Raw genomic sequence first — 16027 nt, forward strand, 5'->3', positions numbered from 1 at the left:
GTGAGCGGTGTTTAGAATAAAAATTTGTCTTTAAACTTTCATCGGTGAAAAAGTATTTTTCTGTACCCAGAAGGAAGATTATGTAGCATAATATAATTCATTCATTCAGAGAATATTTCTACTGATGCCTACTGTGTGCCTGTTCCCTGGGGTTGTTTTAGATATTGAGAGGTCTGTGACCTCTGTCCTCATGAAATTTTCTTGTGGGGAGGGAGACAGATATATATTCTGATGTATGTTAGAAGATAATCAGTGCCTCAGGGGAAAAATAAAGCTGAAAAGCAGGATGGGAAGGTGGTTTCAATTTGCAATAAAGTAGTGAGGGAAGTCTTTTCAGACAAGTTGATATTTAAACAGGAGGAGATGAGGGAGTGAGCTGTTGAAGTGTCTGGGGAAAGGAACATTCCAGTGGAAGGAATGGCAAGAATAAAGGCCTTGAAGAGGATAAAGCTGGCCTATTAGAGGAACAGTGAGAAGACTGATGGGCTTGAAATACTGAGCAAAGGAGGGAGTAATAGGAGATAAGTTCAAGAAAGATGGGTGGGGGAGGACCAAGACATTTTAGGCTGTTATGAGGATTTCACCTTTACTCTGCATAGGATGGGAACCATCCCCCAGCAGAGAACATAAAATTTGACTTGCATTGTAATAATGTAACATAATTCGAGGAGGAGGGCAGTTCTCCAGAAATGTGTTCTGTCATAAGGATAGTCATAGTATTTAGTTTTATTAAATAACAAAGAAAGGGATGTTTTTAAAAATAGCTAATCCAGCAATTACTTATATTTGGTTTTAGAAAAATGTGATGAAATTCTTGTTTTTTATACAGATTTTCATTAAAGTACTAAATAGTATACAGTGTGAGATTTCTCAAAGCAGATCATTAGGTAAAGTAGATGCTTATCAGATGCCACTACTCCCCAAATTTTCCTCCAAAAACTCTAGTAATAAAGTAACAATTTTTATAATCAGTTGTTGTTTTTAGTCTACTACTTTTTTTTATTGTACTAGGGATGGAATCCCCAGGGGTGCTGTACCATTGAGATCCACCCCCAGCCTCTTTATTTAGAGATTGTCTCTCAAAATTGCTGAGGTTGATCTAAAATCAACGTGTGATCCACCTGCTTCAGTTTCTCAAGTTGCTGGGATTACAGGAGCGTGCCACCGCACCTGGCTCCTTAATCTACTACTTTTAAAGTCATTTAGTCCATATCTTATTTTCACCAAAACACAAACTCTAAACCAGATTTCATCCCTACGCTGTACTCTTTGGTACTTCCATCATTTCTCTTTAGAATGTCGTTTTCTCAGCACATCTCTATCCTGCTTACAGACCTAACCTAGGTTCTAGATCTCTTAAGAAGCTTACCCCAACTTGTCAATTTCTTGCAATCTCTGTTATCTTCAGTGTCATAAGGTATTCCAGTGTGAGTCTGAGTTGAAAGATACCTGATATTATCAATTTACCAATGGACAGATTGATTTCTGGAGAAATGATGATGATAAACATAATGTCTACCAATATGCTTTGAAGACTTTCTATATACCAGGCTTTGTCAAATGTATTTTTGTGTATGAACTCAGTTTTTCACTCCAACCCTTGAGGTAGGTGATGTTCTTACCATTTTACAGATCGAGAAACTAAGACCCAGAGAAGCTAAATAACTTTCTTGAGATTTGGTATCAAGTTAGTGGCAAAACTATAGTTTGAACATAGCCTGTGTTACTTTGCTGTTCTGTTGATTTCCTACTAAAGTATAGCATTTTAGAGCCTAGAAATATACCAAATAGGACTTTATGCTATTTTTATTTTTTCTCTTCAATCATTTTTTGTAGATCTCTTTGAGTATGTTGAGTAAGCATGAATAATTATTGAGTAATATACTCTGGAAAACATACTATAAAAGATTTTAAAGTATATAACTCTGCCAGGCATGGTGGCATACACCTGTAATCCCAGAAGCTCGGGAGGCTGAGGCAGGAGGATCATGAGTTCAAAGCCAGCCTCAGCAACTAGGAGGCTCTAAGCATCTCAGTGAGACCCTGTCTTTAAATAAAATACAAAATAGGGCTGGGGGTGTGGCTCAGTGGTTGAGTGCCCCTGATTCAATCCCCAGTACAAAAAAAAAAGTACATAACTGTTTCTTTAACCATGATGCCTGTAATGTAGAATTCAAGAAATAAAACAAGAACATAGTTCTTGTATAACTTGATTAATTAAAATTAAATGTCAGGTTTGTTTGTTTTTTAAATCAGTTCCAAGTTTCAAACTTGGGATTCTCTTTCCTTGACCTCCCTAGTCGCTGGGATTAAAGGTGTGCACCACTGTGCCTGGCAAATGTCAGATGTTTTAAGACCAGACAGGGAGTTTGATGGAAGAGATACTACTACTCTAGGAAATTATATCCATGTCATTGCTCTAGGAGTTGGTATTTTATATGGTTTTTGAAGGATACCAAGGGTAAGTAGATATAGTGAGAGATTTAGAAGGGAGAGAATCCAAATAGCAGGAAAAGCATTCATCAGAGTTCCTGGTTTTCTTGGGAAACTGAGTGCATGTGGGAAATCCTGGTTAATATGAATGGTAAAGTAGTTTGCTTATTCCAGCCTGATTGAAAAACTGTAGAGAGGTACTGAATTGTAAGAAGTAACAGAATCAGGAATGTGTGTTTGGAAGGCCTGAGGCCAGGATCTGGAAAAACCTGGAGGAATAGGGTTTTCACTGAGCATATCAGTGCTCATCTCTCTGATATGAGTAGTTCCACTATTCCCACATAATGCTATTCTGCCAAATGAAGTAGATATTTGGGATGCCTCCAGAACTGCAGTATCTTGGATGGGCAGAAGGTAGGGTAAATCATAGATCTTTTTTCATTTATGGCTGTAGATGCCTTTTAACACTGTTCTTGGCCTTCAAAGCTTTGGCTGTAGTTTGGCTTTGAAAGGGGCAGGAGCTTCCTTCTTTGCCTTCAGAGTTACTTTGATGAAAAGCCATTCCCCTGCCCCACATTGATTAAACTGAGGAGTGCTCTACCCTGAACTACATCCCCACCCCCCACCTCTTTTGATTTTTCATTTTGAGACAGGGTCTCAGTTACCAAAGCTAGCATCTAACTTGCTCTGTCCTCTTCCTCTCAAGTAGCTGAGATTACAGGCAGGTGCCACCATGCCTCATATATTTTCTCTTTCTTTGATAGTAACCATTCTAATGGGTGTGGGGTACTATCTCATTCTGGTTTTGATTTGCATTTCCCTATAACCGAGTGATGTTGAGCATCCATCTGTTCCTGTTCTTATTGGCTATTTTTATATCTTCTTAGGAGAAATGTCTATTCAGGTTCTTTACTCCTTTTTAAATTGGATTGTTTTTGTTGAATTTATTGTTTTTAATGAAATCTTTGAAGTTTACTTGGGTGTAGGAAGAAAAAACATTGAATATATACCTGGAAGCTACAGGATATTTCCATGTTTACCTTCTCTGTCATCAATCTGATAAGTGTTTACAGAGGTAGAGGTGAGATTTTAGATATATTTGTTGAGTTGTCCATCTTGGTGGGAAGGATGATATACCAAGCATATTGTTAACCTGAGAGAAGACTGGGGCCAGGGGTATGTACCAAAAAGGGAGCTTTGAACAGACCCACATGTAGTGGGACTATAGTTTAACATTTTAATATTTTTTTATTTTATTTTAGCAGATATCTCTTAACATGAAAATTAATTTTTATAGCAGAGGAGTATTCATCTTTTTTCTTTATTTCTCTTTTTTTGTAACTTCATATGACCACTTAGAAATTAGAGTGGTAGCTGGTCACTATGATGCATGCCTGTAATCCCAGTGACTGGAGGCTGAGGCAGGAGGATCATAAATTCAAGGCCAGCTGCAGAAATTTAGTGAGGACCTAAGCAGCTTAATGAGGCTGTCTCAATTAGGGTGTGGGAGTGGAGATGTCACTCAGTGGCAAAGTACTCCTGGGTTCAGTCCTTAGTATCTCCACAGCATTCCCCCACCAAAAAAAGAAATTAGAGTGGTTATCTTCTTCTCTTAACTGTAATTCCCCAAAGCTGTGTCTCTGTCAAGGTTCAGTAGCTATATACATGGCTTTATAGTAGGGAAAAAAATTTTTAAAGAGAGCAAGAAATTAATGATGTGTTGGATGTTCTGGTTTAGCTTAATCAGGAAAGGCAGCTAGATAACAAGATTTAGAAGACATTGGATTTCACGAATTCTAGGATGAATTTTGGAGAGCTTGGATGCACATTTATTTATTCATTTATTTGCAGTACTGGGGATTGAACCCAGTAGCACTTTACCACTGAGCTGCATCCCAGCCCTTTTATTTTTTATTTTGAAACAGAGTCTCACTGAGTTGCTTAGGGCCTCACTCAGTTGGTTAGGCTGTCCTTAAACTTATGTTTCTCCGTCGTCTGCCTCCTGAGTTACTGGGATTACAGGTGTGCACCACTGTGCCCAGATTTGTACTTTATTTTAAATACATTTTTTCCATCTTGTGTATAATCCTAGTGCAACTTCTCATCAAAATGAACTTTCCTAATTGAAAATGACCCTTCAGCTACATTAAATTTATCAACCTCACTTAAATGAAAAAGAATTGGTGGTTGTCATCATAAACAAAAATAAGAAGTACTGTAGCATTGTCTACATTGCTTCTTACAACACAAACTTTGAAAGACCTAGTGATGCTTTATAGAAAAGTTTAGTTGGTCTTGAAAAGGCACATGGTGGGCTGGGATTGTGGCTCAGCGGGAGAACATTTCACCTAGCACAGGCGGGACCCGGGTTCGATCCTCAGCACCACATAAAAATAAAGGCATTGTGTTGTGTCCATCTACACCTAAAAAATAAATATTTTAAAAAAAGGGTACACGGTTTTTGTTTTAAAGAAGTGATTTATTTTATACATATATATGTAAAAATTTTAGTTGTAGGTAACACAATGTATTTGTTTATTTTTTTTGTGGTGCTAAGGATTGAACCCAGTGTCTTAGGCAAGCACTCTACCACTGAGCTACAGCCCCACCCCTTGTTTGTTTTTTAACATTCTGGAAGTTTTGCTACCACCACTCTTTCTGTTGCAGAGATGGCACCTGTGATTATTGGGATAGACTAGAATGTTGTTCAAACTAAAAGCCAGAGCCAAAATTTAACTGCACGGTAACAGTACACTTTTCCTCACCCAGCCTTTTGTTTCCTAAATATGCAATTTTATATCATGCATTAGAGTACATAAACTGTGTTCTAATGATTTACCTCTAATTTTATAATATGGAAAAAAATTAAGGAAGGATATGACCTGGGAAAGAGAAAAGGGTGCCCAAGAACCCTTATTGCAGTGAAAATAGACACATTTGTACCCCAACCACATAATAAGAAGATAATCCATTTGATTCCAGAAACACTGCTCAAACTTTTCTTCATTGATGAGAAAGATCCTCCTGGGATGTGAGTATCAGTTTGTTTTGAAAGAAAAGTTGAGTACAACAGAAAATAGTTTTAACTTTGGTCCACATGCCTGTTAGCTTCTTCTTTTTTAAATTATTTATTTGTTCTAATTGATTTGTTAACCTGTTAGCTTAAGGATAGTCATACTTCTCATAATCATTTCAAAAACACGTGAGCTGGGCACAGTGGCACACCCCTGTAATCCCAACCGCTCAGAAGGCTGAGGCAGGAGGATGGGAAGTTCAAAGCCAGCCTCAGCAATTTAGAGAGGCCCTAAGCAACTCGGTGAGACCCTCTCTTTAAATAAAATTACAAAAAAGGACTGGGGATGTGGCTCAGTGGTTAAGTTCCCTTGGGTTCAACACCCTATAGCCCCCACACCCCCCCCCAAAAAAAAATCCCAACATGTAAATATAGAAATGTATTTCTATGTATAATCAAATAGCTGTTCTGCCCTCATCCTCTGCCTTTTCCCCTTAGGAACCCACTGTCAGTTTGCTTTTTAAACCCTCAGCACCTCATGATCTTTCTGGCACCTTCAGCAACATCTGCTTGGTTAGGCTCTCTCTTGGCTCTATAAGAACCTCAGCAATTTCTTTGTTATCTTTGTCTACTGTCTCTCATTCAGTCTTTTAAAACGTATGCCCTTTTTGCTTAAAATCAATGATTATTTATAGTTGACAATGTATTTTTGTATGATATGCTGTTAAGATACATACTGAGCTGTTCATCTTGCCCTGTTTTTCCAAACATGTATCCTGCAATTTTTCCAGATATCCTACTAACCTGTAGCTTCAGTGAACTTTGGGTACTACTTGCAGTGATTTCAATTTAAAATGCCTCCTCTGCTGCCTCTTTGCTTTTAAAGCTTTTTAAAGCTCTTTAAGCTTCAAAATTTAATATCATGTCATCTCTAGGAAAACTTATGTGACATCAGTTTTCCTCATCCTAATTCAAAGAACCCTTTCCTAGACCACCAATGAGTGAACTTTGTATAATACATCTGTTAGAAGGCATCATATTTTATATATGGGGGTTTTTGTTGTAGTTTTGGTGGTGCCGGAAATCAAACCCAAGGCTTCAAGTGCTAAGCATATGCTCTACCACCGATCTGCGTACCAAGCCTATCATGTTCTTGGTGTTTTCATTTTTTGTCTTTAGTGGTGCTAGGGATTGGACCCAGGGTCTGCTAGGGAAATGCTCTACCACTGAGCAACTGTTGGTTTTTGGCTGGCCAAAACTACTACGGAGGCATCTCCTAGAGAATAGCCAGATGTATGTTTAATATGCAAATGCCCAGTGCCTAACTACTTGTTTTCTTACCAAACTTGCAGTAAACTGTTGAAACTTTCCTTGCTAGGAGATCTTTTATGTGATTTATTTATTTTGGCAGCGGGGGTTGGGGGGACAGTCACGGGAAGTTCTAGGGATTGAACCCAGGGATGCTTTAACACGGAGTTATATTCACAGTATTTTTTATTTTTTACTTACTTTATTTATTGAGACAATAAATTGCTGAAGCTGGCCTTGAACTTTTGATCCTCTAGCCTCAGGCTTCCTAGCTACTGGGATTACAGGCGTGTGCCCTGTGATTTTTAAAATCCTGTCTTGTGATTCTTAAAATCCACCTGAGGACTGGGGTTGTGGCTCAGCAGTAGAGCACTCGCCTAGCATGTACGAGGTCCTGGGTTCTATCCTTAGTACCACATAAAAAAAAATAATAACAATAATAAATTAAATAAAGGTATTGTGTCCGACTACAACTAAAAAATAAATATTTAAAAAAAAATCCACCTGGAGCTGGGGTTGTGGCTCAGTGATAGAGCACTTGTCTAGCGGGTGTGAGGCACTGGGTTCGATTCTCAGCATCACATATAAATGAGTGAAACAAAATAAAGGTCCATCAACATCTAAAAAAATATTTTTAAAAATTAAAAAAAAAATCCACCTGAATCTCAATGTCATCTTACCATTCTTCCTTTGCCTACTTTCTGGTTTCTAGTGTACATATATGTACATTGTATACACTAGGGAAAATGAAGTAAAAATTTAGGGTCCATCATTTTTGTTTATTTAGAACAATTTTTGTAAGCATAGGGATACAGATTAGATTAAAAACATTAAATACTAAGATTTTCTTGCTTGTAAATAGTCTTAATAAATTTCATTTCAGTAAATTACATTGATTCCCTGGTTGAAGTAATCCCTTATGAGACTCCTAATTAAGTTCAAGTAAACACTAAGTACCTACTTTTAGCTATATTTACTGTGTTGGAAAGTCTAAAATGAGGAAAGATAGTCCCTGTCTAGTGCTTAGTTGTGGTCTAAGAGTAGAAATTGACATAGTTTAACTTTAACTTCATACTAAGCTGACTAAACTAAATGCTATATAGTTCAAATAAAACCTATAAGATGGATACATGTGAGGGGCATAGAACCAGAAAGGTACAGAATATTTTATTCCTGGTCCCTTTGGCAATATTACTGTAAAATGTGGTTTTTGGAACTTTTTCCATCTCAACTTCAAAGCCATTTTAGTCTAAGGGTAAATATCAAAACAAAAAAAAAAGTGAAAATCAAGTAACTGGTATTAACGTTTTGATATAGACTTCCAACTATCTGTTTGTAATGTGTTTTTTGTTGTTGTTGTAGATGGACACAATATCTTTATTTATTTATTTTTATGTGGTGCTGAGTATTGAACCCAGTGCCTCACATGTGCTAGGCAAGTGCTCTACCACTGAGCTACAACCCCAGCCCCTATAATGTGCTTTTTACATAAATTGAATCATACCACCCACCTTGTTTTACTCAGTGTGTAACGGACATTTCCATAAATATAAGTAGTAATTAGAACTTCTCTTTACTAAGCAATTACATTTTAAAATTTGATATTAAGGAAATAATTAAGGGTATACACAAAGATAGAGCTATAATATGTTTTATAACAAAATAGTAGTGAAGAAATATTGACATTGCAAGGTATTACAGTATATCAGTAGGTGAAGAAATCAATAAAATACTCAATATAGATTTAGTTTTGTCTTTAAATTTTGTGTATGTATATGTACACATGTAGATATAAAAAAAAACTAGATATGTAGGAGAGGGAATTTCAGGCAGTTTTACTTATTTATTTATTTGCTTTCTGAGTTGTTTTTCTCCGCCACCCCCCCCCCCACACCGCCCCAATATGAATCTGCACTGGGTGAGCATTCAATCATTGAATTACACCTCAACTCTTTAAAAAAAATTTTTTTTATTCTGAAACAGTTTCACTAAGGTACCCAGGCCATCCTTAAACTTGTGATCCTTCTGCCTCAGCCTCTTAAGTACCTGGGGTTTCAGGTGTGTGTCACCGTGCTGAGCTCCAACTTTCTGAGTTTTCTGCTTTTCTATGAAATTTGAATAAATTATGTCATTGAAAAATTTTTTGGGGATTAAGCGGGGAAAGGCTTTTTTGGAGCCAAGACTAGTAAGATTGAGATTATAAAATGATTTTAATACTAAGGAAATTTCTTTGTAATCCTTAACCATATGCTAACTGAATACTTAAGGGAATTTGTCAGTGAATTATGGTTTCTTCCTGGATAGTGTTCTAATAGGGAGTTGTCCAATAAATGTATGGTTAATAAGTACCCCTCAGAGATACATTCGTAGATATTAACTATAAATACTTGATTATGTCTTTTTTTTTTTTTTTTTTTAAACAGTCTCACTGTTGCCCAGGCTGATCTCCAACACCTGAGCACTAGTGATGCTCCTATCTTAGCCTCCTAAGTAGCTGAGGCTGTCAATGCCTATCTCCATTCCTGGCTCTGATCTTATCTTTTAAGTTTCAATTCTTTGGTTCTTCCAGATGTCATTATCAGAGGATAATTTTTGGTTTGGGGACAGTGTTGCCGATAGTGTCTCAGTCTTTGTTATTGTAAGCATTATATTATAATGTGTGGGGGCAGGTGTTGGTTTTTTGTTTTTAAAGTGTTTTTTTCTCCAGGTGACTAACTTCTGTGAGGATAAAGATTAAGAGATTGTTTTTTAATCTTGATATTTTTAATTACTAATCTAATACCCAGCCCATATTAAGAGTCCCCAAAATATTTTATAAATATTTTTGGCAACTTAAATGTTGATTAGCAACGAAATCCATTTGAAGAGGGAGGTACTGCATTCCTATTTGAAATCCCAATAAAATGAATAATTCCTCAATATTTTAGGAAATAATCATTTGGTTGAGGTTATTATATCTATCTGAAGTGCAGTGTTATAGTTTTGAGGGACAGAGTTTAAAATTATGGATAGCTGTTTATAAAGTTAATTTTATATTTGTGCATCTTATTCCTAACAGATTATTAGCACCATGAACTGGAATAAAGGTGGCCCGGGCACTAAGCGGGGATTTGGTTTCGGAGGTTTTGCCATCAGTGCTGGGAAGAAGGAGGAACCTAAACTCCCACAACAGTCCCATAGTGCCTTTGGGGCAACTAGCTCATCTTCTGGATTTGGGAAGTCAGCTCCACCACAGCTTCCTTCCTTCTACAAAATTGGATCTAAGCGAGCCAACTTTGATGAAGAAAATGCGTAAGTGGTAATTCTTGGTGTTTTAGCAAAGTTTGGGCTTTAAGTTTCTATTCCATTAGCAGAAATTAAGGCAAAGAAACTTTGTTTCCCAAGTAATAATGACTTCCTAAATTGGTTATCTCACTGAATTGTATTGTTCCTAGTATGTAAATTGTTAAATCTACTTATTTGTAAGGAATATAATGTTTATACCTTTGTTTCATGAATAATGATTTCTCCCTGGCTAGCATTCTAGTGGGCAGTTACACAATAAATGCATGGTTTCAGGGTGGGAGACCATTGAAGCTTAAGTATGATTGAAGAGTTTTATATAATTTGAGTTTTGGTGGTCTTTACTGCACCCTTTTATTAATACCATATAAATCGTTTTGTGAAAACACGATTGTCAGATCTGGTAGAAACATTATCTTAACATCTAAGTCCTCAAAATCATTATATTGCATCATCTTACAGTGATAGAAAAAATCTACTCAGATTTTCCCTACAATTTTTTTGTTTTGGGGTACCGGGGATTGAACTCAGGGGCACTGGACCACTGAATCACATCCCCTTTGTATTTTAGAGACAGGATCTCACTGAGTTGCTCAGTGCCTCAGCCTCCCAAGCTCATCGTGTCTGGCTCCCCACAGTTCTTAGGAAACATTTATCGATTATAATTTTTACCTTGCTTGTCTAATAAAATGTTGTAAAAAGCTGGAATTTAAGTGTTTGAGCTCTAATTCCTAAAGATAATTTTTCCTGAATTTGAAGAAATTTTTTTATTTTTTTACATTTGAAAATGTTTATTAATCATTGATGCATTGATGACAGGTGTAGAGTAAAATGAAAAGAAATTTCTTATTACTATTATTTCCATCCTGGTTCTGATGCTGCTTGAGTTTGTTTTGTTTTGCTGTACTGGGAATTAAACCCAGGGCCTTGCACATGCTAGGCAAAATGTTTTTCAGCTGAGCTACCTCTTCAGCCATTTTTGTTTATTTTGAGATTGGGTCTCTAAGTTTCCCATGCTGGCCTCATACTTGAGATCCACCTGCCTCAGCCTCCCATGTAGTGCTGGGATTACTGGCATACCTCACTGTTCCCAGCCATAAGTTTTTTTTTTAATAATTAGGATTATACTCCAAAATAACGATAAATAGTATGTTGAATGCATGAACCAGTAACATTTTATCATTATTAAGTTTTACTTGCTATGCATAATTGCATGTGCCATACTCTTGTATTACTGGTAGCACAGTAGGTTTGTTTATACCAGCATTAGCACATCACCACAGACATGTGAGTAATGTATTGTGTTACAGTATTCTGTAGGCATTAGGAAATTTTCAATTCTTTTATAATTTTATGGGACCACCACTATATATATATGTGATCTGTTGCTGACCTAAATGTTGTTGTGAAATGTATGACTATTAATTAGTGTATACATAATTACTACATTAGTGTACATATATGTGTATATATGTACGTATAGCATAAGTTGTTGGAGCTTTTTAAAATAATTTCTATGAAAACTTGTAATGCTTTAAATTTTTAAGTTGCAGATGTTTGAACTAATATTTGTTTATATTTTTTTTTTAATTTTGAGGTAATGTCTAAAAGATGTTTTATTTTAATTTATCAAGATCTATACTGACATTCTTTTCTGGAATGTTTGTTGTAGAAAGAGTGATGGTTTCTCCAGGCTTTGAAGATGTCCTCTCTCAACACTTTCAAGTAGTGTGGTGAATGATTGTGGACTGAGCAATTTTTTGTTACCGGGGATTGAACTCAGGGCCACTTAACAGCTGAGCCACATCCCCAGCTCTATTTTGTATTTTATTTAGAGACAGGGTCTCACTGAGTTGCTTAGTGCCTTGCTTTTTCTGAGGCTGGCTTTCAACTCACAATCCTCCTGCCTCAGCCTTCTGAGCCACTTCTGTTGATTCTCGAAAAATAGTCCAGAACTTCTAAAGAAAATCCTTAGACTTTTGAAAATATTTTTAAGTTTTTAAGGATTATAAAGAATATGTTGTTTTTAATATTTCAATCAAAAGGTTTATTTTTTCCTTTTTAGCACATACTCTTTAATATTTAACCAATCTTATTCCAATGTAAAATATTTAATTTATATTGGAAATTCATTTCTTTTAACAGAACTGGGGATGTGATTTGAACAGACACTCTTGAAATGGAGTATCTGCCATGACTGTTTTCTTGTAATGTTATTAGAATTTTTGCACGTACTTAGTAATACTTAATTAAGTTTTTAAGTCTTAAAGCCATGAAGAGTCGCTTAATTTGACCTGAATAGAATTTTTTGTTGTTGTTTTCAGACAGGGTTTTGATAAGTTGTTGGTCTTGCTGAGCTGTTGAGGTTGGCTTCAAACTTAAAATCCTCCTATCTCAGCCTCCTAAGTTGCCAGAATTACAGACATGCAACACCACACCTAGCTAGAAAAAAAAAATTTTAATAGTAAGATAGACCATAGTACCCCAACATACACACACACACACACACACACACACAAAGGTTGTATAAAAAGATGTGCCATAATAAAAATTTCCATTAAATGTCAGATCCACTGAACCCAGACTAAATAGTCACTTTACCACTCTACATTTTAATTTTCAGCTATTTTGAAGATGAGGAAGAAGACTCTAGCAATGTTGACTTACCTTACATTCCTGCTGAAAACTCACCTACCCGCCAGCAGTTTCATTCCAAGCCAGCAGATTCTGACAGTGATGATGATCCCTTGGAAGCATTTATGGCTGAAGTGGAGGCAAGTATCAGTTTATTTCTTCATTAAAATATGTAACAATTAGCTAGGCATTGTGAAACTTACCTGTAATCCCAGCTTTTCAGGAGGTTGAGGCAGGAAGATACAAGTTTGAGGCTAGCCTGGGCAACTTAACAAGACTATGTCTCAAAAAATAATAAAAATTGGGAGCCAGGCACAGTGGCCAGTGTTTGCAATCCCAGCAATTCAGGAAGGCAAAGCAGGAGGATTATAAGTTCAAGCCTTGCCCAGGCAACTTTAGTGAGACCTGGTCTCAAAGATTTGGTGTATAGCTGAGTGCTAGAGCAACCCTGTACCACTAAAAAACAAAAACGAATTAAAAATTAATCAGAATTAGTTGACAATTATTAATAATTTTAGTTATTATTAACAGTAATTAAAAACTAGTTAACAAGGGCTGGGGTTGAGCGCTTGCTCAGTGGTGGAGCGCTTGCCTTGCATGTATAAAGCACTGGGTTTGATTCTCAGCACTGCATAAACATATGAAAAGAATAAAGGTCCATCGACAACTAAAAAATATTTTTAAAAAAGAAAAGAAATAGTTAACAAACCCTGTTCATATTTTGGATTCTGCTTGTTTTATTTGTTTAATTTTGCTCTCAACTTCCCTTGCCCCATAATATTTTTTAGTTGTAGATGGACACAATACCTTCATTTTATTCATTTATTTATTTATTTTTAAGTTTGACTATTTTGGGTGTTTAAGAATCTTAACTCATCTTTCTATTCTTCCAGTCTTTTTTTAATTAAATTATTTTTCTGTTATGACAGCAGAATGAAATTCATTTCATATTACACATATAGAACATAATTTTTCAAGTCACTGATTGTACACAAAGTATTTTCGCAGCATTTGTGTACTCATTCATGTACTTAGGGTAATGATGTTTAAGTCATTCCACCATCATTCCTACCCCCTTTGCCCCCTCCTATCCCCCTCCCTCCCCTTTGTCCTATCTAAAGTTCCTCCATTTCTCCCATGCCCCCTGCCCATCACCATTATGAGTCAGTCATTTTTTAAAATATATTTTTTTAGTTATATGTGAACACAATATCTTTATTTCATTTTTTTTTTTTTTTAATGTGGTCTGAGGATTGAACCCAGTGCCTCACATGTGAGGGGCAAGAGCTCTACCAGTGAGCCACAACCCCAGCTATCACTTATTTATTTAGAGAATTTTTTAATATTTATTTTTTAGTTTTCGGCAGACACAACATCTTTGTATGTGGTGCTGAGGATCAAACCCAGGCTGCACGCATGCCAGGCGAGCGCGCTACCTCTTGAGCCACATCCCCAGCCCCGTTTGTTTATTTATTTATTTATTTATTTTTATGTAGTGCTGAGGATTGAACCTAGTGCTCCAATACTGAGCCACAACCCCAGCCCTGTGTAATCATAGTGTTATTCAATCTAGCACTTATTAAGTACATATTTATGTAAGTCAATTAAACTTCCAGCTTAAATTACAAATTTTGTAGTTTTAAATGTTACTTCTTATTAACATTAGTATTAGTATTTATAACCTTCCCATAGGAATTAAAACTTATGACCACTCCCATCTGGAAATTCTTCTCACTAGGTTTTTATGATTTTTGCATTTTTTCCATCTCTGTGGCTTGCTTGCTTGCTTTCTTTCTATTTAGTTGCTTATTTATTTTTTTATTATGGAAAATTTCAGACATATAACATTAGAATAATAAAATGAACTTTTCAAATTTGTCAGTTAACCTTTAACCAGTCTTCTGTGATCAAACCCCTCCCTCATCATGTCATGGTGGTGCACATCTATAGTTCTAGTGACTCAGGAGGCTTAGCCAGGAGGATTGCAAGTTTGAGGTCAGCCTCAGCAACTTAGCAAGGACCTAAGCAATTTAATAAGAACCTATCTGAAAATAAAGGATTAGGGATGTGGCTCAGTGATTATGTGCCCATGGGTTCAATCTCCAGTACACAAAACAAATACAAAAACCCTCCCTCCTCAAAACCTGTTTTGGGTAGTTTTAAAGTAAATTCAAGACACATAATTTCATCTGTCAGTATTTCTGTATGTATAAGATGACTTTTAAACATAACCACTATATCATTGTTACACCTAAACAAAATCCTTAAATATATATCTATGATCTTTCTTCTTATGATCCTCTCTCAGTTCCTCAAATATAGAGGCCCTTTAGTGTTCTCTACATTAATTTACTGTCTCTCTTTTTTTTTTTTTTTTTTTTGCTTTCATTACTGGGGATTCAACTCTTGGCCTCATGCATTCTAGCCAAGCACTCTACACACTACCTTACTCTTTATACATTTGTTAGTTACCTTATCCACTTATAAAACTTAACTTCTGTGTGCATAATTCACGTCTTTAGTCCCATGCTTTTTTTTTTTTTTTTTTTTTTCAGTTTTAACCCTACTTTTCTGGAAGCATATTGACCATTTTTACCTGGGCATGTCCCAGTGCCACCTTAAACCCAGTTCATTATCTTTTCCTCTTTAACTAGTTCACTGACTTGTCTTATTCCTATTACTAGCACCAGTACTCATACAATATAAAACCTTGTTTTAGCATCTTTCTTTCACTTGCCCCCACCCACTTTTTTTAAAAAGCAGATTTTCAAGCATATATATTTCTTGTGTGGGGGGGTATTGGTACCCAGGGGCACTTAACTGAGCTACAACCCCATCTCCTGATTTTTTATTTTTTATTTTGAGTTGCTAGGGCCTTGCTAAATTGCTAAGGTTGACCTCACACTTGATATCCTCCTGCCTCAACCTTCCAGGTTGCTGGGATTATAGGTGTGCGCCACTGAGCTCAGCTTCAAACATGTTCTTACTATACACTTACTATAGGACATAGAAAAAAATGTATATGTAATTTTTAACATCAGACAACTGAGCCCTATGATAGTATTTACTCATTTGTGTATATGTATGATGCTGGGGATTGAGTCTAGCACCTCATGCATGCTAGGCCAAGCCCTAATATAATTTATATAGCCTGCCTTGCATCATACTGACAATATTTGGATAGCAGGAACTCAAATCTATTTTTTCTTGCTTTAGTAGTCCAAGAGCATAACTTTTTCCAGTATATACCACTGCCCTTCTTCATTTACTGAGTGGGTTGATCTTCACAGTATCCCTTGCATCTTTTCATTCCTTTCTGTTTTCACCATTATTTATTCTACTCTATACTCTATTTAA

At 36.2% G+C, this 16027-nt stretch overlaps 1 protein-coding gene across 1 annotated transcript in view; it reads left to right on the forward strand.

Annotated features, from left to right (window-relative positions):
* DDX42 (DEAD-box helicase 42) overlaps positions 1-16027 on the forward strand; it is a 43323-nt gene that overhangs the window by 948 nt on the left and 26348 nt on the right. The window contains exons 2-3 of the mRNA XM_081272170.1: positions 9813-10045; positions 12660-12810. Coding sequence (XP_081128296.1) covers positions 9825-10045; positions 12660-12810 — 372 coding nt within the window. The 5' untranslated portion in view covers positions 9813-9824. The remainder of the gene's footprint in view (positions 1-9812; positions 10046-12659; positions 12811-16027) is intronic.

The sequence above is a fragment of the Spermophilus citellus genome (genome assembly GCF_964194105.1).
Source record: "Spermophilus citellus genome assembly, chromosome: 17".
NCBI lineage: Eukaryota > Metazoa > Chordata > Mammalia > Rodentia > Sciuridae > Spermophilus > Spermophilus citellus.